The sequence below is a fragment of the Marmota flaviventris genome, chromosome 10, assembly GCF_047511675.1.
Source record: "Marmota flaviventris isolate mMarFla1 chromosome 10, mMarFla1.hap1, whole genome shotgun sequence".
NCBI classification, from domain to species: Eukaryota; Metazoa; Chordata; class Mammalia; order Rodentia; family Sciuridae; genus Marmota; species Marmota flaviventris.
In genome coordinates, this window is record NC_092507.1 from 104,896,877 (window position 1) to 104,921,296 (window position 24,420).

General features: G+C 34.9%; 1 protein-coding gene, 1 long non-coding RNA gene and 2 other non-coding genes across 7 annotated transcripts in view; 3 read left to right on the forward strand and 1 right to left on the reverse strand.

The window, feature by feature from the left end:
* The window catches only part of Phtf1 (putative homeodomain transcription factor 1), a 49,536-nt gene that overhangs the window by 20,409 nt on the left and 4,707 nt on the right, over positions 1-24,420 (reverse strand). For 3 of the 4 annotated variants that reach the window (XR_011708908.1, XM_071618211.1, XM_071618212.1), the window contains exons 4-15: positions 15,380-15,449; positions 14,622-14,780; positions 11,764-11,920; positions 10,255-10,389; positions 8,798-8,963; positions 7,908-8,084; positions 7,705-7,794; positions 6,497-6,718; positions 3,087-3,215; positions 2,018-2,290; positions 1,378-1,509; positions 344-430 (exon numbers count right to left, since the gene is read on the reverse strand). Coding sequence is in view for 3 of the 4 variants with exons in the window: in XM_071618211.1 (XP_071474312.1) it covers positions 344-430; positions 1,378-1,509; positions 2,018-2,290; positions 3,087-3,215; positions 6,497-6,718; positions 7,705-7,794; positions 7,908-8,084; positions 8,798-8,963; positions 10,255-10,389; positions 11,764-11,920; positions 14,622-14,780; positions 15,380-15,449 (1,797 nt within the window). In the remaining variant the exon portion in view is untranslated. The remainder of the gene's footprint in view (positions 1-343; positions 431-1,377; positions 1,510-2,017; positions 2,291-3,086; positions 3,216-6,496; positions 6,719-7,704; positions 7,795-7,907; positions 8,085-8,797; positions 8,964-10,254; positions 10,390-11,763; positions 11,921-14,621; positions 14,781-15,379; positions 15,450-24,420) is intronic. The other variant, XM_071618213.1, reaches the window with a different exon arrangement.
* Positions 369-9,915, forward strand: LOC139707281 (uncharacterized). Its single transcript, XR_011708910.1, has 3 exons — positions 369-449; positions 7,960-8,134; positions 9,885-9,915. It is a non-coding gene; the product is annotated as an uncharacterized lncRNA (long non-coding RNA).
* Positions 8,994-9,067, forward strand: Trnav-cac (transfer RNA valine (anticodon CAC)). Its single transcript has one exon. It is a non-coding gene; the product is annotated as a tRNA-Val (tRNA).
* On the forward strand, positions 20,187-20,258 carry Trnaa-agc (transfer RNA alanine (anticodon AGC)). Its single transcript has one exon. It is a non-coding gene; the product is annotated as a tRNA-Ala (tRNA).

Consider the following 24,420-nt stretch of genomic DNA (forward strand, 5'->3'; position numbering starts at 1 on the left):
AGGAATAAAAGGAAAATCAGACAGACAAATCCACAACGAATCATAGTTGACCTGAACATTCCTCTACTGACAGACGATAGAAGAAGCAAACCAAAAAATGCGTAAGGACAGAGACAATGTGAGCAATGCAACTAAAACTTGGGCTGAAGGACTAAAGGACTTCAAAATTACCTGTATATTCATTTCAAAAACACTAGAAAAATTAACAAGTATCCAAAATCACAAAAGACATGTGGACATATTTAAAAATGTATACTTAAATACAGGATGACCTGGTTTAAAAAAGAAAATGAACCCTATAATAGAATTTCATTTTTCATTAAATCAGATATGAAACTTTTACCTGGGCACAACAAATGAAAGCAATTGAAAGTGTCAGTAAGAAGACGGAAGATACAACCACATCAACTGAACGCTGTGGACCCCGTCTCTGTGGAGAAAGACACATGGTAATGTTTTAGATTACTGTCAGACAGCCACAGCCCTCACAACATTAAAACCCTGAATTTTACCACATAAGAAGTTTCTTTTCGTTTTTTTTCCCCAAGATTTGTGATTGTTTTTAATTATCTTAAATTTTACAGTCACATAATTTGCAAATTTGTACTAATGTTATATATCCTTTACTTTAATCTTTCCATTTAATGAGTTGGCAAAAAGCACCACTACCAACCACACATACACAGATGTTCCATAGTATTGTGTTTTTGAATAATTGTTTAAAGACACCCTAAATTATAACTTAGTCTTAGAAAGTAAAGAATTAAAAAGTAAAGTCTACATTGCTATTGTACTGTGCTGACTTCAAAGCATCTGAACTTACAGATCAACTATAAAATGTGAGAAGTATTAAATATTCTTTATTTAACATTATACATAAACCACACTAAAATGCCTTTCCATAAGGAAAAGATAGCATTTTAGATACAGGGAATTCTAATTAAATTGGCATGGTCAACAAAAATATACAGTAGACACTGCTTCCTACACAAGAAGTTTCTGACACAGGATTTTTAATATACTTTGGGCATCATCAATTCAAACAATGAAACCCATGCCTTCCCATACTAAGAGGTTAACTGATTCATTCACACAATTTTAGTTGTAATATATCCCCAAAAGTCAGAAAGATATGCAATATTTATTACTCTTCCCTAGGAAACTTAAATTTTCTCTTCCCTTTCTGAGTCTTTATTTTACCCCCAGCAGTTTCACCAACACATCCATCCAACTTGGTACCCGAAAGTCTTGGCTACTGATATAATCTGTTCAATACCCAGAACTATACTGCCCAAGGAGCTGCTGCTATAAACTTCATTGAACACATTCTCTTGTGTATTCCTGCATATATTCTATTGTTAATCAAATAAAACTCACCTTTAGATAGGAACGCAGTGATAGCCATATTTTAATGTTCTCCACCTTTTTAAGTCTGAAATGAGGTATTTCATATTTCCTAGCTTTCCTGGCAGAAGTAATATGGCTGAAGAGTTTTGCAAATAAAAATCTCTAGAGGAGGTTAAAAAAATCAGAGTGAAATATACAAATATATCTCTGCATGCATATTTATATAAGTGTCAACAATATTTTTGAAATCTTTAAATGTTAAAAACAATGAAATTTTTATCAGTGACCACTAAGATGGGCAACGAAAAAAACGTCATTAATAGCTCAATTACCCTGTCTCATTCAAAGCACATTATATAACAAAATACCACTCTATAAATTGGTATACTCTTGACATTCACAAGGAATATTCTTTGGAGACTATTGGTAAATCCTCAACTTCACGAACTCAAGTGTTTGTACATTATTCTGGCTTATTTCCAAATAGTATTTCCATACAAAATCACATTTCTTGTGCATATCACCAATATAATAACTCCTAAGTCCACAACTATAAACTGTCAATAACACAAACGTTAAACCCATATATACCAAAATCAGGAGAACAAATCTCAATGGAATATCACACACAAAAACAGAGGTATGAAATTTTATGTACTTGTTCACTGACCTGTTTATATGTTCTCTCTGCCACACACATCATGAAAAAAAACATCCAAGTAAGACACAATCTTTCAAAAAAATTAATTATAGACAAAACAACAATAGGTGTAACAGGTGGTGCTCCACAAAAGAGAGTCAAGATCTCCTCAGCTGAAATGGACTTCAGTTGGTCAAAGCTCTTCTCATGGAAAAGTCGATGTAAAAAAGGAAAAAATGCTAATCCAATGGTGACGACATTCCCCAGCATTTGATAACCTACTCCTTGCTGATATGCATTAACCTGGAAATTAATTTAACATTCATTATTGCATAGTGAAATGAAGTTATGAAGTATTTATCAAATGCTATTTAAAACAAAAATATTTCAAAAGAAGTACAAATAAAAATGGAATATATTTGGGCTAGGGAATGTAAACCCAATGGCACAGCACATGCTGAGCATGCATGAGGTCCTGGTTCAATCCCCAGCACCAAACAAAACAAAACAAGACATGGATTTACGACTTATTACCAATTAGGCTCAAATGAGATAAGGAATATTTGTAGAGCACACCTGAACAACTGACCATGCTGAGAATATGTAACAAAAACTACTACCATGCTGGGCACAGCAGCACACACCTATAATCCCAGCCACTCAATCCCAATCCCAGGCTGAGGCAGGAGGATCATGAGTTCAAAGCCAGCCTCAACAACTTAGTGAAGCCCTAAGCAACTTAGTGAGATCCTGTCTTGAAATAAAATACAAAAAGGGCTGGGAATGTGGCAAAAAAGGTTAATAAACACTTCTGGGTTAAATCACCAGTACTAAAAATAAATAAAATAAAAACCACCACCAAGTAAAGACTGACTACAAAATTAAAACTATATATCTGTGTTTCAAAAGCAGAGTCACAAGGCTGGGGTTACAGTTCAAAGGCAGAGTGCTTGCCTAGAATGTATGAGGCCCCGGATTTAATCCCAGCATCACAAAAGAAACAACAAAAAAGACCACTCATATTGTTTTATCACCAAGTAGATTCCTATGAAATAGCTGACCCCTAAGTAGTTTTTCTTGAAAATTTATTTTCTCTTACCCTGCTCATGATGATGCCACTTATTTCCAATACAGACATATCCATCTTCTTGCACTCATTTCCTTCCCAGATTATTGCACTAACTCGATCAGAAGCAGGACTTGAGTTCTGAAGCCAGAATAAATGGTTCTGGGAAGAAAAATATAAAATTGTTTCCAACCACTCCTCCTGTCATTAGTTTTTCTTACCCTCAGTCCAGCTCCCAGGCTATACTAAGCAATGGTCAGGCTCATCAGTCTATCTTCTCTTACAAAGCTCATCACTTCAATAACCACCTATATGATGAAGATTTCTGGTTATGTTTTCTTTACTAAACCATTTTTTTTTTGTCTGGGAGAGGCTAATTGTCTTCTATAATGAGGAGTGGTAGGATTCCTCGATTTCCAAGGTTGCTTCCCTCTCTAAAGGTAAGCCAGTGAGGCAGAGCTTAATGCATTCAAGGGTTGCAAAGGAAGAAGGTATGTCTAGAGCAACCAGATTACAGTGGGAGCAGCAGTAAGTACAGTAGGGGAGGTGCTAGGAGCCTTACAGACCACACGAATAACTGAGGACTCAAGCCTTTCTCTAGTCTAACTAGGACACAGAAAAGAACAAAGCACTTGAGCTCAAAAGGAGACAGCCACAAAGAAAACAGACCCCATCCTCCTCTGTCAGAGCATGTCCTGTTCTCCGGTACCAGATCAAGCACAATTTTACCAATTCGGTCCTCTCAACAATCACGCGCCTTACTAATTTTTCCCTTCTTCAAAATTAAAAATGCTTATAGTCTGTATGAGATAAATTAGCATCTAATTATACAATGCTTTTATAGCATCCTCTACTTATTTCCTATATAATCATTGTGTCCCCAAACTAAAATATAAGTTTCCAGAAATGGACCACATGGTATATTTGTTCTCTGTCATGATGCTTAGCATAATGCTGATTAGCATGTATTGATTTTATTCATTGATTCATTGATTTATCCAACAAATATTTATTAAGCACTTACTATGTAACTCTGGATACAACAGAGAACAAGATGCATGTCCTTGCTATTGAGAAGCATAAGGGCTTCTGAAGGAGACATAATTAAAGTCCCTTTAACAGGATGGTAAAGAAAGGAAAGAGTAAGGAAAGGTTTCCTGAAGAGATGTGTCATTCCCGTCAAGACCTGTCTGAAAAACAAAAAGGAGTGGGTGCAGTGGCACATGTCTGTAATTCCAGTTTCTCAGGAGGCTGAGGCAGGAGGATCCCAAATTCAAGGCCAGCCTCAGCAACTTAGTGAATCTGTCTCAAAATAAACAAACAGGGCTGGAAATATAGCTCAAGGGACGAGTGCACCTGGATTTACTCCCCAATACTGAAAAAAAAAAAAAAAGGTAAAAAAAAATTAAAAAGAGTGAGTCCAGGAATGGGTATTAAAGAAGAACGTGTCCCAAGAAAAGAAAAGCCATATGTGTAAAGACCAAAGCACACAAGAGCAGGAATGTATCAGAAATGGAAAAGAGTTCAGTTGAGTTAAGGAACACCATGTGAGGGCTGGGGCTGTAGCTCAGTGGTAGAGTGCTTGCCTCGCACATGTGAGGCACTAGATTTGATCCTCAGCACCACAGAAAAATAAACAAATAAATAAAACAAAGGTATCGTGTCCACCTACATCTAAGAAAAAACATTTAAAAAAAAAAAAAGGAACACTATGTGAAGAGCAGAAAGGGTTAGAGATCAGACTATATTAGAATAAATAAAGGAACAGAAACCTAAAAGGAATAAAAAACGATTTTAAGGAAAGTGGCGTTATTAGATCTGAATTGCAGAAGCATCACTGGCTGTAATGAGGAAAATGAAAGAAAGTGGGATGCGGGAGGCTAGAGAAGCCGCTATGAGGATGGAGATGAGAGAACAGGTGGACACAAGCACACAGATATTCAGATGGTGAGACCTGAAGTGACTGATTACGGGTGCAGACAGTGGGATCTAGAATGTCTCTGACGCTTTGCTTTGGGTAGTTCAGAAACATCAGGGGAGGGAAAAAAAAAAAAGAGTTTGTGGGTGGGAACTGGGAAATGATGAATTCTTTCTGACATAGTTGAGTTTATCTCTCACAATTATTCTTTGATGTGTCTTAGACGCTATGTGCTACTACTGAGGGTCCATGTGATTTAGATGAGCCTTTAGAATGAATGTGTAGAACATTTACAGTCAAACTGATAGAAAGCTTAGAAAAAGCAAGATTTAAATGAATGCTATTTCTGGTTAGATTTTTAAAAATTGTACACATTTAATTAAGTGAATTTTTTGCTTATTTGTTTCCAGTACTGGGAATTGAATTCAGGGGTGCTCCACCACTGAGCTATATCTCCAGCCCTTTTTATTTTTTACTTTGAGACAGAGTCTCACTAAGCTACTGAGACTGATCTAAAACTTGCAATCCTCCTCACTTAGTCACCCAAGTCACAGGGATTGTAGAGGTGTAACACTGTGCCCAGCCTGAAGCAGGATTTTGGGCGTTGTATTGGGCAGGGACGGTGGGTAGACAAGGACAGAATGTATGTAAACTAAACCAATGGTATCTTAGGATCAAGAAAATTCAATAATTAAACAAATGTATATCTATCATCCACTGCTATTTGATAGGCAATGTGAAAACATTAAGGCAAAAGAACCAACAAAATTAAGAAGCATAACCACTATCATTAAACATCTGAAAGGGTGATCTGAAAACCTCTTCTTGACCATTCATCTATCCAGCAGTGGCACAGGCTGTCTCAGGACACAACAAGCATCCAGCTCCAGATGTTTTAAAGCAGAGACTGACTGTCCATCTGATAGGGATGTTCATAAAGATACTAACATTTAGTGGGTTGTACTCTTGCCAGGCACTGTGCCAAGCACTTTATCTCACAATATTCCTAAGAAGTAAGAACTATTATCACCATGTGACAAATGGTAGGAAAAAAATATTTTTCTACAGATATGGGATGAATGCCTGGATTGAATATCTTCTAAGAGTGCTCTCAGATTTGAGAATTATTTGATTTTATGATTAATATAAAACCTGAAATTAAAAGCACCTCTTGATTCATGCATTACTAGAGAAGGAAATGATGCCATTTCCTAATAATTCATATCTTTTTTTACAATGTTTTTGAAAATATAGCACAAGGCAGACATGCTGATCAAACAACCCTTCTTATATAAAATGAATATTAACAATCACTCAAAGAAAATAATAAAAACTGAGTTTGGGCCAACTCTGAAGTATTTTCCTTGAGTTTTCATCCCAACACCATCATGTTTAAGCTGTGTTCAATTTCCAAACTGGGTATTACTGTATAGGATTACTCTGAAGTTAAGTGAGACTATGCAGTGCCTGACACATGGTAAGTACCTAATAAACATCAGTTATTATGATTACTACTTTCACACACCTGCTGGAAAACATCTTCTTTGGGGTCACGTTTGGTCCCTGAGTGAAGGGTGTTCACATGGGCCCCCTCACTGTCACTGGTGACAGAAGACCGACACTCTGGGCCATGCAGCAGGTCATCCCATAACATATCCTCAGTCTCTGAGTCATGGCGGGTGCTTTCTGAGTCTCTTCTTGACAAGTTGAGGCTTCGAGAGCCACCACTCACACCAGATCTAGAGCACTTAAAATGAAAATTTAAAAAAAAAATTTTTCATTCATTTTTAAAAACAATCATATATCTGAAATAAAGTTAAAACAAGTTATCTATGGCAATGGCTGTCAAGCTTCCATGAGCCAATCGCCTTATATTCATTCACTCACAAGGAGTCATATAATACATTTTAACATTTCAGTGTTAAAACTCTGATGACCCAGTAAGCAGGACCTTAAAAGAACTCTAAGAAGTCATTACCAAGTCATAGGACTGTTCAACTCAGTCATCCTGGGGTGGGAATGACTCCTGTGTGCCCACCCAGTGGGCCTGCCCGATGGGGTTGGCTGAGCCTTTTGACACACTGGGTATGCCTTACTCTAATCATCATAAGCTTAATTGTAGACCTAGTCGTGTCCAGGGGCCCAATCCCAACATGTTAAAGCATAATCGAGCAGAGGAAAGCAGATGATGCTACTCTCCTGCAGTTACAAACATAAATGAGAGGTTTTTCCATGAGCCCAATTGTCTTGTCCATCAAAAGAAAAAAAAAAAAAAAAAACACATCACCATCTACTCTGCTCACCTCTGAAATCATATTCCAAATATCCCTATTAGCTTCCTTGATGAAAATTGTTTCACTGCTCCCATCTTTCTTTGAGAAAGGAAAGAGATCCTTTCTCAAAAATCTGATCTTAACAGTGTTGACCCCACTTAAGAATAAACTTCACATTTCAAAAAAATACTAAGTAATCTCATCATGAAGGGATTGAGTACCTTTTTTTGAGCATCATCATGATCCTTTTTAAATTAGACTCAAAGTGAAAAAGAATGCATTCTCTTTCTAGGGGTGAATAGTCATCTAAAAGTCGCTAGATAAATCAGTGGATAATTAGAAACGGGGGAAGGTTAGGCACACATAAACACTACTTTAAGGCAACCCACAAAAAAGGGAATGAATAATTATTACACACAAGAATACACCTTGAGTTCTGATCTCTCGAAGGATGCTTTACCTGGCTGAAGGCTGCTGATTCAAATTCTGATTCAGCCACACTATCTGAATCTCGTACTATATGACACCACCTTGTAGTGGTTTTCTTTACCTAAAAAAAACCAAACCAACAAACAACTAGAAAACATGTTAAACACCTTGTTACTATTCAATGATTTAGGAATAAACTCCTTTTCTTTTTTTATGAACAAAAATGAAAATTACCTGAGAGTTTAGGTGCTTTGAAAGTATTGATTTTCTATTCTTAACTTCACAGCCATTGTCACTTGAGGCCCCTTCCACACTCCTCCGCAACAGTATCATCTGTGTCCGTGCTTCTTCACCATCCTCCTCGCTTGACAGATCATCTGAAATCCCATTACCCAAACGCCTGTAAGCCTCCTACAAAGAGAACAGCAATGCCTTCACAGGGGACAGCCCGAAAGACACTAGTAAGTTGCACATGCAAAAACAAAAAACGTGTATCAACTACCAAGCAGTAAAAGTAAACAAACCAAAACTAAACAGCCTAGATAATGAGGCAGTGCTGAGCCGTAGTTAGAATGCAAGATCAGGTCAAACTCCAAGCCCCAGTCCCAGCGCTTCCACTTACTAGCTATGTAACCTCTGGCAATTTGCTACATACCTCTGGGACTCAGTTTCCTCATCTGAAAAGTAATGATAATAAAAGCACCTATCTCACAGGGTTACTGAAAAAAGGGAAGTAAAGCGCTTAGAACAAGGCTGAGCTGTAGCAATGACTCAATAGATATTAGACTAAATGCCACAGTCTAAAAGACAAGAAAACAATTCAAGATTGTAGAGTAAGTGTAGTTAGTTATAGACACAGAGCAAACCACGTACTCCTACACCTAGAAAGCAGTTTCCCAAGCCCTCACTATACAATCACTGCCTCTCTGGAATATGACACAGCAACCTCTTCATTAATCTGTTCATTAAATCAATATTTTCTTTCTCATAACCTGTGGCTTTACCACTTGTTAGGACAAACTTACAAATCTCTTAGTGTCTATTTTGTATCATTAGCAAAGTCTAAGAATAGGAATATCTTACACAGGGAAAAAAATATTTTGTTATACCTATCTAGATCTTACCCTACGGCACTTGTCTCCATCTGCCAATTTTGTTTTCTCTCTTGTTTGCCACATTTTCATATCTGGTCGACACTGTCTCTTCTTCATGATAGGATGGAGACAACTGGCGTCATTGTCATTGTCGGTCTCAGTTCCTTTGTTAGGTATTAATTTTACCCTTTTAATCCTATTTTTAAAAGGGAAAAAAAAGGGGGCTGGGGATATAGCTCAGTTGGTAGAGTGCTTGCCTCACATGCACAAGGCCCTGGGTTCAATCCCCAGTACCACACACACACAAAAAAAAAAGAGGGAAAAACATCTTAGTAACTACTTTTCTGAGAGTAACATAATTCATGAAATTACTTTCTTCCTAGGAGAACAACATATTACTTTGGAAATAAAAAAAATTCATAAAATATATTTTCTAGCTTTCAAAGGGTATAAAATAACCAACTATTCACTCAGAGACACAGAAAATATGAATCTCTTCATGGCAACAGAGAAGTGTAAACTTTTAGTTTTGCTAGGAAGTAGGTGCACAGTCCTCTCCACTTATCCTTCTAAACACAATGCCACCTCCTACCTCATATTGCCTGTTAATGCTTCATAGAAGATTTGTCTCTTTTATGTCCATTTTCAGAAAAACCACCCAAGCTTCAAAACCCAGCGACTCAACTCCCTCATCACTTCTGCTAACTGCTTTACCCCAGAATAATAACTCCATTTGTAAGCTACACAGTCATGTAATCATTTGCTAAGCTACATGTCAGCATGCAGTCATTCACAATATTCTTACATTGCACCATACCTGCTACTCTTACCTTCCTAATTAGACAGTAAAATCACTGAGAATAGGATGGCACAGTGCCTCGTACAGAATCCAGCACCAAGAACTCAAACACTCTAAACTAAAGGGTATAAATATGTCTTTAGAAAAAGATGTGAACATACTTCATGTTCAAAAAGGAACTGTGAAATAACTTAAAATCCTATCATTTATATATGATAAAATAAGTATTTCTCTGAGTCATACTAGTGCAATCCAGACATGCAAAATTACAAATGGGGTAAAACTGTCTTTAATCCATTTGCTTTTTTTGTCCTACAGGCTCCTGTGCTGCATCTCACACAAACCTGATCCTTTTAAATTCCTTTTTCTCTCAAGATGTTGGCTGATATGGCTTAAAATATTAACTTTTCAGAGTATTTATACTTTTGTAATCTTGTGGTCTAAAAAACCATTAAAATCAAATAAAATGAAACTTTAATGGTAGATTACTGGATTTACAGGTATCATGAAAGACATTGCAGATAACATTTTGAGTAGGCTAATCCTTCTAGAACACTTAAAAATCACAACGCAAAGATAACATGCCTATACTACTTACTCCTATGGCTAAATTGTATTATATAGCCTATAAACACTATTCACTATGTGAATGCAGAATCAAGTAAAAATTCTAATGCAAGACTCCCACCTGTTGCCAAAGAGAGTCCCCCAAAAACCACCAATAATGGGCGCAGATTCTGAAGTTTCTAGTCCTCTGGCTTTATCAGAGAAGTTACTTCCATTTTCTCGGCTTCCATCACCATTTACAGTTTTTCGTAATTTTCTACAAAAAACATTTTTCCACAGTTTCAGATTATTCAAGAGCTTTTCCATTTATACCCATAATATCAATATAGAAAATTATGCTAACAGATGATTCCCTGAAATCAGGGTAATTACTTTCATATACTGAGTATAAATTATATAAGAACCTTTATTTATTTATTAGTTGTAGGTGGACACAATATCTTTATTTCATTTTTATGTGGTACTGAGGTTTGAACCCAGTGCCTCATGTGTGGTAGGCGAGCACTCTACCACTGAGTCACTACCCCAGTCCAAGAACATTTCTTTTTTAAGGATAAAAACAGATTCAAAACTAAAGTACTATGCTATCATTTTGTTTAGTCACAAAGAAAACATTTTTTCACATGTTAGGACCAAGAGTCTTATCAGACACACAATAGCAGAAAAGCCATTTCTATAAATATGGATGTTAGAAAACTAACATCCTTTTGCACATTTAATCAGGACAACACTAACAATAGTTAATTGATATATTCTACAAATACCAATGAGATAAAGCACAAGGACATGTTGGGCTAGGGTATAGTTTAGAGTGTTTACCTCGTGTGCATAAGGCTCTGGGTTTGATCCCTAGCACCACAAAAAAAGGGATGGTGGAATAAGAAAACGTTGTAATCCATTGTACCAAATGGATTACTAAATAAATAAAAATAAGAAAAAAATAAGAAAAATCTTATTTAGTAATTTCTCAGGGAAGCAAAAACCTAGAGAGATCCTGAATATACTTAAGAAAACTTAAGCAGTTCCCTGCATATATCACATAGTAAAAACTTGACAAGAATTGAATGTGTAAAAAATTCAAATCAATTTTAATTAAAAGTTCAGACCACTTGAAATCAACTGTTATGCACTTTTGAAAAAAAAGTAAAAAATTTGGTAGCACCAATCTAATGTACCGACATCCTTGTTGATAGTAAATTGTCAACAAATTCTGATTAAAGCCAAATTTCAAAGAGAATGCCTCCCCCCACCCCACAACACTGGGAATTTATCCAGGGCTTCATGCATATTAGACAAGTGTTCTGCCATTGAGCTACAACTCTAGCCCCAGAATGCTTTCTCAAAACCATTATTTAAAATAAACTTTAATAAGGAATAATACAGTTAGGAATTTTCCTTTTAAACAACTGTAGTAAATGATAAAATCCCACATGAGATTAAAAATTAATAAGATTTCTTAACCATCAGGAGAAAAGTGAATAAGCATTCATTTTTAAAAAGTCAAAAATTGGTGCAAAATATATAGAGAAGAGGGAAAAAAAATTTTTAAATTAATTTAATCAAAATTTTATAACTCTCTACAATACCTCTCCCAGAAAATACATAACTACAGGGTAATTTCTCATCTTACCTTCTCCTCCGATTTCCATTGTTTCCAGATGGTCTTGTTATCTGAGTAGATACAATTTGACAGTGGACAGTTCCCATGAGTAGCATAAGGCACAAGGGTCCAAGAACTTCACTTACGTTCACAATAGGCATCATAAGATACAACACAATCCCTATAACTGGAAAGAGGTTTTAAAATGTAAAACATTAAGAGTTCATTTTTAAAATGCATACTAAGCAACTTAGCAAGACCCTGTCTGAAAATAAAAAATTTTTTAAAAAGTGCTGGGGATCAACTCTTGGATTCAATCCCTGATACCAAAAATAAGTAAAATGAATGCTACTATCTATACAAACTATTTTTACAATCTATCATTTTAAAGAGAATTCAAAAGTAAATAACTTCCTGGAACACCATCCACCTGCTAAATATTAGCTTGGTGAAAATATGAAGCCATCAGTTGCCAAATAAATGAAGAATAACATATTGAAAGTATTTGCCTTTCTGGCAGCACAATCATCTATATATTCCAAAAGAGTTTCCACCACAGAACTGAAGGCTCCATAAAACATAAATTTTGCAGTGCTGTTCTGCTCAAAAAAGGTATACTCCAAGGCCCAAGGTTACAAAGAAAGCAATAAGCCAAGCTGGATTTGAACCCAGGCATTTGGGCTCCAGAATCTACCATCTTAACTACCATATTATATTGCCTCTTTGCATATGTATATGAAATGTTCAAAGAAATAAATAATGAAAGAAATAGGAAAACATAAAATACTATCTCTAAAATTCCATTTACAATTTTATAGACAAGTTCTTTCAGACTTTATCATAATAGTAATTCTTATGGGATACACAAATGAATACACAGTGGATTCAATACTTTTAATTACGGCTGAGTTTCCAAAAGAATGCTTTTTTCTTTTCTTTTCCTCCTACGCGTCCCAGTATTGAGGATCAAACCCACTAGCCCAACATACAATGATGTCATCAGAACAATCAACTACAGACTTTGCTGACTTGTGAATGTGGACATAAATTCACTTTTAAAAAGTGACTGTGTTCACTGACTGGCCTGGATTAGTACCTGGCACACAGTAGGCATTAAGTATTTGTTGAATGGTTGATTGAGATACCATTATTATCAAAGTGAATTTGAAAATACAGCAAAAGAAGAGCTTGCCAAGAGGACTCTATCACTAATGAAATTAGTGCTCTGGTAAGAATTTATAAGCCACATGGTGAGAAGACTGCATACAAGCACGTATTCACCAACATGAATTCTGATGGGGACTTGATCTTGGACTTTCTAGTCTCCAGAATTGCGAGAAACAAATTTCTGTTGTTTACATGCAACCCAGTCCGGGGTATTTTTGTTAAAAAAACCAAAATAGACTAAGACAGAAATTGGTATGGAAAAATGGGGACAGGGGCTACTATAACAAATACCTGAAAACATGAAGCAACTTTAGAAATGAGTTATGAATGGTTAGAGGTTCAAAGAGTCTTAAGAAACAGTCTAATGAAAAGCCTTGATCTCCAGAGAGATTTTTAAACAGTCTATAGAAAAGCCTTGATCTCCATAAAAGAATTTGGAAGGATCAGAAGGGAAAGAGGAAAATAATAGAAAAAGCCTTGACTTTCTTGGAGAATAATACCTAAGTAACCATGAAGAGAATGTTGGTACAATGTGGGGTACAGGCCATTCCAGTGAGGTATTAGATGGAAACAAGAAATAACATGTTATTGGAAAATGAAGGAAACAATCCTTGTTATAGAGCAGCAAAGAACTTCGATGAGCTATAATTGTATTCTGCCGTTTTATGGAAGGCAGAATCTTCCAATGTCTTGATCTTGGACTTCCCAGCCTCAAAGCTAACAGAAATAAATTTGTGTTGTTTAAAAGCTACCTAGGCCATCATATCTTTGTTGTAGCAGGCTGAACATACTAAGGCAGAAAAGTTATGTAAATTATGGTATTATTATAATAATAAGTAGCTATAAAAAGGTGTTCGTAGTAAATGTTAATAGACTGCAATACAAACAGTAAACAGTACTATTAAATGATGGTATGTCCATATAGTAGAATATTATGCAACCATTAAAAAGATCATTAAAATCAAATAAAATCAAAATCCAATTCTTTATTGACACTACATGTTGAGTACCTGTATCCACGTGTGGTTAAGCAGCCGCTGTACTGGGTAGCACAGAGACAGAACATTTCCTTTATTAAAGAAACTCTAAGGGCAGGGGTTGTGGCTCAGAGTTATAGCGCTTGCCTAACATGTGTGAGGCACTGAGTTCACTCCTTACCACCACATAAAAAAATAAAGTTACTGTGTCCATCTACAACTAAAAATATTTAAAAAAATAAACTGTTGAACAACTATGTCAAACTTATAGATTTAAAATTCACATATATTTTTCCCTCTATAACTTAATGTTTTTTTAACTGGAAAGACAAAAGAAAATATAAGCACCCATAATTCCTTCATGTCACCCAACCTTCCCTTTATTATAAGTCATGTAACCACAGTCCAAAGAGCCCACTTTCTGAAAATATCTCTGGAATGCAATGTATACACTGAAGAGAGAACAGTGGGTTCAATCCTTGGTACCACATAAAAATAAATAAAGTAAAGGTGTTATATCCACCTACAACTGAAAAAAAAAAATTTTTAATAAAAAAATAATCATATGTTTGTTCTCTCAGAGCAAATTTTAAGATGATGCCCAAAATAGGTAAGTCCCTTCATTTCTTTGTACTTTCAACCATCAAATGAAAGGGTAACGGTAAGAACAATAGGTCTTCCTTCCATCACAGCAAAAGCAGAAAAAAAGAAACGGTCATAGTTTATTCCAGCTCTTCCAATTACCTTGCATGAGGTAAAGCAGTAGCAGCCAAACGAAGATTCTTAAGGAGGTGACCTGAATCCACCAATTGCTGAACAATGGGAAAAATACAACTCGAACAAGCCCCTTCCGAGTTAGAGATGTCCATGGAATTTCCGGTTTGGCTTTGGCAAATGTTGAGCCTTTAAACATACAATAAAACAAGAAATATTTATATACACTAGACTTTTGGCCTATTGTAGCACCACATCAAAAACTGGTGAGAGTGGGCTGGGGTGTGGCTCAGTGGTAGAGCACTTGCCTACATGTGTGAGGCCCTGGGTTTGATCCTCAGCACCACATGTAAATAAATAAAAAATAAAGTTCTATCAACAACTAAAAAAATATATTAAAAAAAACAAAAACGGGTGAGAACACAACTTAGCACATAATCTGTTCAGTTCAAAAAAACTCGATGGTCATTAAATATAATAACTTCTTACCTCGTCTCTAGGACAGGATCTCAAAATAAGCCAGGTCACTTGAATGTTAAATAATATGTTTTTCTTAATTACACAACAGCAAGTCAACAAGTTCAACCCTCTTTCAACTTTATGAAAACATGTAATTTACAAAACCACCCAGTTCTAAGGCAAAGGGTAAAAAAAGATTAAAGTCCACAAAATGAGTAAAGAATTTTACTTAGAAATTGAAGTATACCATCAAATAGAGAAGGTATCTTAAACTAATCCATAGTTCCATTATGAAATAACATAACAACATGCACAAGAAACAAACTTACCTCTAATTAAGTCAACATCAATCAAGTCTGGCTTTATGTGACCCATCTTTTTTGGTTTATTTTTGAAGCCCTAAGATTAAAAAAAAAAAAAAAAACAGAAATAAACAAAGAAAAAGGAGTCCTTTTAAGTACAAAAGATAAACTTATGTTTCTTTTTTCTTTTTCTCTATATTTGACAGCTTTTACTATAGACATTTTAATCCTAATGTTCCTTTAAGAAACTCATCATTAATGTTTTAGTTTTTAGTCGTATCAAATAATATACAAGCTTTTATCACTGTTAAAAGAATCAAACTATGCCCAAAAAATCAATAAGTGAAAAATAATCATGCCTTGAACTATCTCTCCTTTCCTCCCTTCTTTTTTAAGTTGTTTCTTTTTGTATTTTACTTCCGTAATTCTAATATATTCATATTCTTTAATTTACTGACTTTAAGAAATCATCTACTGACTTAATATAGTATGTGAGACTAAAGCTCTTAGACCACTAATCTCCACATCCTAATTTGTACCCCTAAAACATATATCCTTACAATATACTTGTTTGATTCTTAAAAATCATAATCAGTATTAATTGTATGATCACAGTTAAATATGTTCCCCACAAGCTATATTTTATATTCTTCCATTTGCTCTATAAGATCAGTCAAAATATTTGTAATTATCTAAATTTAAATAAATGCTAGAAAATTATCCAAATTTGAATAAATGCTAGAATTTATTTTTAAACAAATCCTCATAACACCCTTCCCAAAGCCTTCTATCTTCCTGTTCCAATTAGACAGCTACAATCCCAGGTCTTCTCACTCTCATCCTGAGAGTTCCCTTCAACTCTCTCTGTGGTGAACCACATATTCCCCATATCTCATTCCCCCGACCCCACCCAAGAGCTGGGGATCAAACCCAGGGTCTTATGCATTATAGGCAAGCTCTCTACCACTGAGCCACATCCCCAACCGTTTTTACTTTTCAGAGTCTTGCTAAATTATCCAGGAGGGCCTCAATCTTGCTACACTGCTGCCTCAATCCCCAAGTAGCTGGGATTACAGGTAGGCTCTACCACACCCAGCTCCCATGTCTTCTTAGAAGACATCCTTCAGTAGCTTCCTGAGAAAACAGTCACAGAAGATAATTTTTGAGTCCTTGCATGTCTGAAAATGAATTAATCCTACCCTCCAGTTATGAATTCTTTAAAGAACATTTTTCACAGCCTCAGTCTCCTACCATTTCAAATTAAATAAGCTGAACTCTTAGTGTTAGTAGATTCTATATTCATTTCTCTTAAAAGATAAATGTGCTGCAGAATCTCTGCAGTATACTTGTTACATTCCCAATTTCTAATATTTCTTAAGTTGACCATTATTGCTTCAAAACTGTGGCATTAACTCAATTCATTAGCATGTTTTTACAGAAAAACTCAGAATTTGAAAGTCATAATGACCTTGCCATATATATTATGAATTGGGGGTAAATGTATGAAATTATCTTTTGTTACTGTTTCAAACTCCTGTTTGTCTAACAGTTTTGCTTTATTACTACTAATAAATTAAACTCTTAAAATATGAATTTTAATTTCATGCTCAATCAGAACTTGTACATGCTAATTCTTAATCATGTTTTTAAAATTAGCTATTTAATCTAATATTAAAACTTAATGTAAAGTTGAAAATTAATGTAAAAATTAAAGCTTACAGTAATTTTCTATTTATCTATTATAAGACATTGAGTTGGTATTGATTTTTAGCTGTTTAATAAATGTAATTTCTCTCAAGTGAACCCTGTTTCTAGTCATCTCAACCATATGCTACAGATTATTCAGAAAAATATCCCAAAACCCTAAATTGTACATAAAATCTAAGAAGTTGAATTTTGAAAATAAGACATCTTGAGGAAAAAAAAACCCTTTGAAGAAGCATGTCTACTTATATAAGAGTACTTTTTCATTGGAATAACAATTATACTATACTCAAAATCAGAAATTAAAATGTAAAAGGTAAAAAAAAAACTGCTGTATTGTACACTAGTAGACATAAACCTTGTGTACATTTGCATCAGCCCCACCACATTCACCACATAATCCTTGTAGATTTTATGAATTTTTTTAACCAAAAAGTGAGGTGTGCCCATTATAGTGAAACTTTGTTTAAAAAACTATGCCAGTATTACTTAAAAATCATTCATCAGTGGCAATTATCAAGAATACAGTAACAATAAATGTTGGCAAGAATGTGGGGGAAGAGATACACTCATATATTGCTGGTGAGACTGCAAATTGGTACACCCACTCTGGAAAGCAGTATGGAGATTCCTCAGAATACTTGGAACACTTGGAACGATCCAGTTATTCTACTCCTTGGTATTTATATCCAAAGGACTTAAAATCAGCATACTCCAGTGACACAGCCACATCAATGTTTACAGTAGCTCAATTCACAATACCTGAGCTAGAGAACCAACCTAGGTGCCCTTCAACAGATGAATAAAGAAAATGTGATACACACACACACACACACACACACACACACACACACGATGGAATATTATTCAGCCATAAAGAAGAATGAAATTATGTCATTTTCCAGTAAATGGAAGGAACTGGAGACTATCATGCTAAGTAAAATAAGTCAATTCCTGATATCTCTGATATGCAGATGCTAAAACACAATAAGGCTGGAGGGAGAACAGAAGTTCATTGGATTAGACAAAGAAGAATGAAGGGAAGGGAGTAAGGATGAGAATAGGAAAGATAGTAGAATGAATCAGACAGAACTTTCCTGTGCTCATATATGAATACACGAGCAGTGTAACTCCACATCCTGTACAACCACGGAATGGGATCCTAATCAGAATAAATTATACTCCGTGTGTGTATATGTCAACATACACTCTACTGTCATGTAAGTCTAAAAAGAACAATTTTCTTAAAAAAAGAACTAAATGAAAAAAATTTTTAAATCATTTATCACTAAACTGTCTTTAGTGCAAAAGTAGGATGCATGGGATATTCAAATATACGTTAATGTGGTGGAAATACAGCATTCTAAATAAAGGAGCTTCAAGTGCTTTTCACTTTAGAGCCAAAATATTTTTTCTACTTTCTTCACTTTTTACACTTTTTACCTATAACATTATAGAATTAGGATTAACATTTACTAGAGGTAAATACCAAAGTATGCAAACCTCCCTTAGCAACAAAAATAGTCAACAAATATTCAACATGCTTCTTTTTTATGCCAGCTTCTCTACTTATTAAACATAAAATAATAAGTAACTCAAAACATGGCTCTATCTTCAAAGAATGCACAGTATAGAAAGGAAAACAAATAATAAAGCCAAATCTATGAGGGTTTCTTAGGAAAATGCCCTGAATCTCCCCTACCTTTTTTTCTTCCCTAAAGAGATGGAACTCATATACTTTTGTATATGTTGAACAGAGAGAAACATACGGCATGCTTTTGTTTTAGATTCCTTGCTGTATCCTACACATCGTGTAATATGTATAATTGGAAGAAGCAAGAACCAGGAACTATTTAAAGCACTTTACAAATATTTATATTAGTTTCTTTAAGCCATTTCATCCTTACAGCTGTCCTGTGAGATATATACCTATGTTATCCTCACCTTATAGATGAAAAACCCAGGCACAGAGATTCCAACCCAGGCATCTACATTCCAAAGGATGTGTTCTTAACCATGACATTATCCTGCTTTCACTCTATGGTAAAAATGCATCCCTAATCAATAAAGAAAGAGGTTTTGTTTAAGATCAAACAAGACAGCTTGACTTTGAAAATTTAATAGGAATAACATCTGGAGAGCTGTGAGTGGATTTCCTTATGGGCCACAACCTTTATCCTAGAAGCCCAAGGCAAAATTCTGGATACTGCTATACTAGTTGCCTAAGTGCCAGCCTGGAACTTCTCTGAGGACCCCAACTGGAGGCCATACTCAGCTGTCACTTGTTATTAAGCCCCAACATAACTATGCAATATCATCAGGAGCTCAGTACCCGAATGAAGTTCCTTCTTTTAAGTAGAGAGACAAAGACACTGAAGTTATTGTAACAATATTATTGACTTTGTATTTAACAGGGAATTAAAGTCAAGTGAAACCCTATAATACCTATTTCCTAGTGGGCTGAACATTTCATTTTATTGCCATTAAAAGAATCAAAACTACTACACTGTCTGGCATAAAAAAGAGAATTCACCCCTGACCTAGGGCAGATGATGAACAACAAAACAAGCACACGGCAATTACAGCAACACAGGAAGGAGCATAGAGGGCACCTTCTCACATTCAAGAAGTCAAAGACCTCCAAAGGCAAGTAATATCTAAACAAAGAACTGAAGGATAGATGTGCAAGAATTTTCAAAACTTAGCAAAAAGGGGAAATCAAGAAAAGCATATGAGAGGACCCAGAAGTAAGAGAAATGGTGGCAAGAACTGAAGAAAGTTCAGGAGGCCTAAAGCACAGAGCAGAAACAAAAAGGGAACAAGAAATGGGTGAAGGAAGCAAACTGGAAAGGCAACCAGAAGTCACACTATGAAGATCACAGCTGTGCTAGGAGTATGGTTTCAGAACAAGCATACCAAGAAGGGTTCCAGCTACATTTGCCCAGAGGTAGTAGTTTATCAACTAGAGGAGAACAGACACTAGGTATAGGTCAGAGCAGCCAATTAGAAGCATGAACTGGGAAAAGCACTTACAAACAAAAGATATTTAGCTAGTAAGAACTAGAAAAATGAGTAACTGAAAATATGTGATTAGTATGAATATGAAGCCACAGGAAAACTCTAAAGGATTGGTGATGTGGCTCAGTGGTAGAGCACTTGCCTAGCATGCATTAAGTCCTGGGTTTGATCCCCAGCACCACCACAAAACAAAACAAACAAACAAACAAACAAAAACTCTAAAGCCATTCACTGAATATGAAAAGTAAGACAAGGAACAGGACTGAGCCATGCCAAGCAGGCCACATTGTGCTCACATTCCACTGGCCAACCAAAGTGGTTGAATTCTCCCATAGGAAGGTACTGCACATATAGGCAGAGTGCATGTAATTTAAAAAATTAGTATCACACAGTTAAGTCTATCTGACATGAAAGCTCATGCCTAAATGATAATTAGATCTGCTTTTGCCACTGGTATAAAGGGTATTGGTAGAGTCAATAAACCTATACATTCATATCTCTGTATCTACCTATGTCGTGTGGAAATTTCAACATGAAACTCTGGATGACACTCAAACCATATCCAAATCACAGAAATATATGGACACACACACACACACATCTGCTATTACTCAGGTAACTTCATTTAATATGTTTTCGAGGGGTACTTTTTAAAACTAATCTTTATTTTTATTAGAGCAATACTCATTACAAGGATAATAATAAAAAATAACTCTGGCCTCAACCATCCTCACCCTTGATTCCCATTTCCTGGCTATTTTTTTCTTTATTTCTAAATAAAATATTTACAGTGTTTTCTTCAATTTCAGATGCTATCCATTCATTTCTTACTATTGAAGAAAAAAACTTAAAAAAATCTCTACCTTCTGTTTTCATTTATTTCTCAAAGTATTTCTAAGTATCAATAAAAACATCTGAAATTAGAATGCTGTCTTGTACTTGCCATCTTTAAGTGTATTGTCTATATTGTCTTACTGACACAATTAGAAAATACATTGTTTTAATATTATGGTGGTGATACCAAACTATTTTGCAAGTTCCTTACTCTTATTTATTAACATATATTAACTGTACAAACTAATTAGTCTCTCTGCAATATTTACATACATGTATATGTCATGCCTTTATCATGTCCACCTTTTCTTCTGCCCTCTGGCCACTCCTCCCTCTCAGGGGAACTATGTGGCTATGTGGGATTAGGAAATAAATCTGGAGGTAGATCTATTGCCCCTACATATGTACTCAGATAGTCCTATTTTCAGCTCCGCCTCTCTCCTGCAGATTTACTTGAGACAACTAATTCCCATCTTTCAGAATTTAAACACGGGGTTTTAGTAGTTTCTTACCAAACTTCTTTACTACAGATACTTAAAGACTTTTACTTTCTTCACTGTTCATCTTTCAAAATTACACCAATAGCTCTCATTTACTATAGTCTTTTCTTCCACTCTCAGCCCCCTGCGAACTGATATCTTTTTTTTTATTTGTTGTAATTTTAGAGGGGTTTCAGGAAGAGATCAAATGTTGTTTAATGCACATATTCAAACTGTCATCTTTAATGAGGAGGCTCATTTGTCATATATCCAGCATCCAGCTTAAGAAACAAAACACTATAAATAATATAGCTAAAATAGCCTCTGAGCTTGACTAGCCTTTTTTAGTTTCTAAGGATAAAATCAAGTCATTTTCAAACAGTGGTTTTGTTCTAATATTAGAAAACACAGCAAAAAAAAAAAAATTCAAAAAGATTAGAATGTTTTGCTCATTTTAAAACCAACAGACTTTGGATTTTAATATATTCTCAAATTTTAGAAGAGAATTTTTATTGTTTGCATAAACTTGTGTACTACATTATGATTTTTTCCTTGGTACTGGTGTGAATTTAATAGTTTTATTAGGGTATAATTTACATAATATTATTTTGGCTCACAGTTCTGGAGTTGTAAGGTCTAGGGCCATATCTGGAGATGATGGCCTTCTTGTTGGCTGCCCTGAGGAAGCACAGGATTTTCCATGGCAAGAGACAAGGAAAACATGGATGTATACATGTCTCATCTGGTCTCTCTCCCTCTTTTCTTATAAAGCCACCAGGAATCACTCATGGCAGCTCCTTTCTTATGGCTTTACCTAATCTGAAAAGCCCCCCTTTAAACACCACAGTCAGACTACATTTCCACCCTCTTAATACCTCATATTGGGGATGAAATTTCAACATGAAACTCTGGATGATACTCAAACCATATCCAAATCATAGCAGCTGTTGGCAGTAAATTCCTGTTCCTACCTGCCATTAACAAGCTACCATTGATCTGTCGTATATACTTATGTATTTCTAAAAATTTCATACAAACACAAATAGCAAGTTGTCTTTTGTGTCTGGGTCCTCCTTTCACTTGGCATAATATATTTGAGGTTCTCTCACCTTGTAGAATATATTCATAGGTTTTATTGCTGAAATATATTCCATTTTATGGATATAACAATTTATCCATTAATTGGTTGATCAACATCTGGATTTTTTCAATTTTTCAGCTATTATGAATAGTTCTATGAGCATTTGCATGTGTTTGTTTTTACTTTGGTACCTGGGTGAAAATGCTAGGTAATATGGGAAGTATATATTTAATTGTCAAACTATTTTCCATTTTCCATGCAAACCAGCAGTATACAAGAGTCCTAGTTTCTCCGTGTCCTTGTCAACACTTGGTATGGTTGATCTTTTGAATTTTAACTATTCTAACAGGAGTATAGTTATATTTCATTGTGGTTTTAATTTGTACTTCCTTAATAACTTCTTTAATAATGTAGAACATCTTTTCATGTGACCATTATTTATTTATTTACTTTGGTAAAAATGTCAGTTCAAATGTTTTGCCTATTTTTAAACTGGGGTACTAAGTTCTTTATATATTCTGGATACAGACACTCCAGTATGTGCAGAATTTGACTGTAGCTTTTGTTTTGTTTTGTTTGACAGGGTCTCAATGTGTTGTGTATGCTGACCTTGAACTCCTGGGTTTGAGTAATCGATCTGCTTCTCAGCCTCCTGAATAGCTGAGACTACAAGTGCATGCCACCATGCCTGTACTGTCTTTCATTTTTTTTTTAATATTTATTTTTTAGGTGTAGATGGACACTACACAATACCTTTATTTTTATATGGTGCTGAGGATCGAACCCGGGTCCGGCCCATGCTAGGCGAGCACTCTACCACTGAGCCACAATCCCAGCCCTGTCTTTCATTTTTTTTAATAATACATTTTGAAAAAAAAAAAAAAAGTTTTAAAGTTTGATGAAATCCATTTTATCAATTTTTTTTCTTTTATTGATGTGTTTCTAAGAAATATCTTGCCTATACCAAGGTGACAAAGTTTTATTCTAGAAAATTTACAGTTTTAGTCCTTACACTTAAATCTATAATCCTTTTTAAATGATTTTTGTGTATGGTATAAGGTAAGAATCAAAGTTAATTTTTTTTTTTCAAAGTTCATTTTTATATTGTGGGTTTTCAGTTGTTCTAGCACCATTTATTGAAAAATTTCTTTTTCCTTCACTGAACTGCTTTGGCATCTTTGTCAAAAGTCAACTTCTCCAAAAAGCAGGGATTTATTTCTAGATTTTCTATTCTGTTCCATCAATTTATTATTTATACCAATACCTTCTATCTTGATCACTACAGATTTATAATAATAATTTGAGATTACATAATGTAAATCATTCAACTCTGTAACATTTTTTTAAAAATGTTTATATCCTTTGCATTCTATACTGGCTTATCAATTTCTACCAAAAATAAAAAATACAGCCAGAATTTTGAAGGGATTATATTGCACATATAGATATAATAGGAGAGACTAGCCATTTTAATAATATTCAGTCTTTTAGATCATGAAAATGAAATGTTACTCTATTTATTTGGATCTTCAGTTTCTCTGACACTGTTTTATTTTCAGGGTACATGTCCTCACTTTCTATGTCAAGCTTATTCCTAAGTATTTTTATTCTCGTTGAAGCTATTGTGAGAGGGATTGTTTTCTTAATTACATTTTTTTGATTACTTACTGCTAGTAACTGATTTCCATATACTGACCTTGTTTCTTGAGACTTTGCCAAACTCATCAATTCGTAATTTTTTGGTAGATGCCTTAGGATTTTCTAATTATGAAATTATATAAATATATTTCTATGAGGAATGTCATTGGGATTTTGATCGGAATTGCATTAAATCTGTATAGTGCTTTTGGAAGTATGGTCATTTTGATAATATTAATTCTGCCTATCCAAGAGCAAGGTAGATCTTTCAATCTGTTAAGGTTTTCTTTGACTTCTTTCTTTAGGGTTCTGTA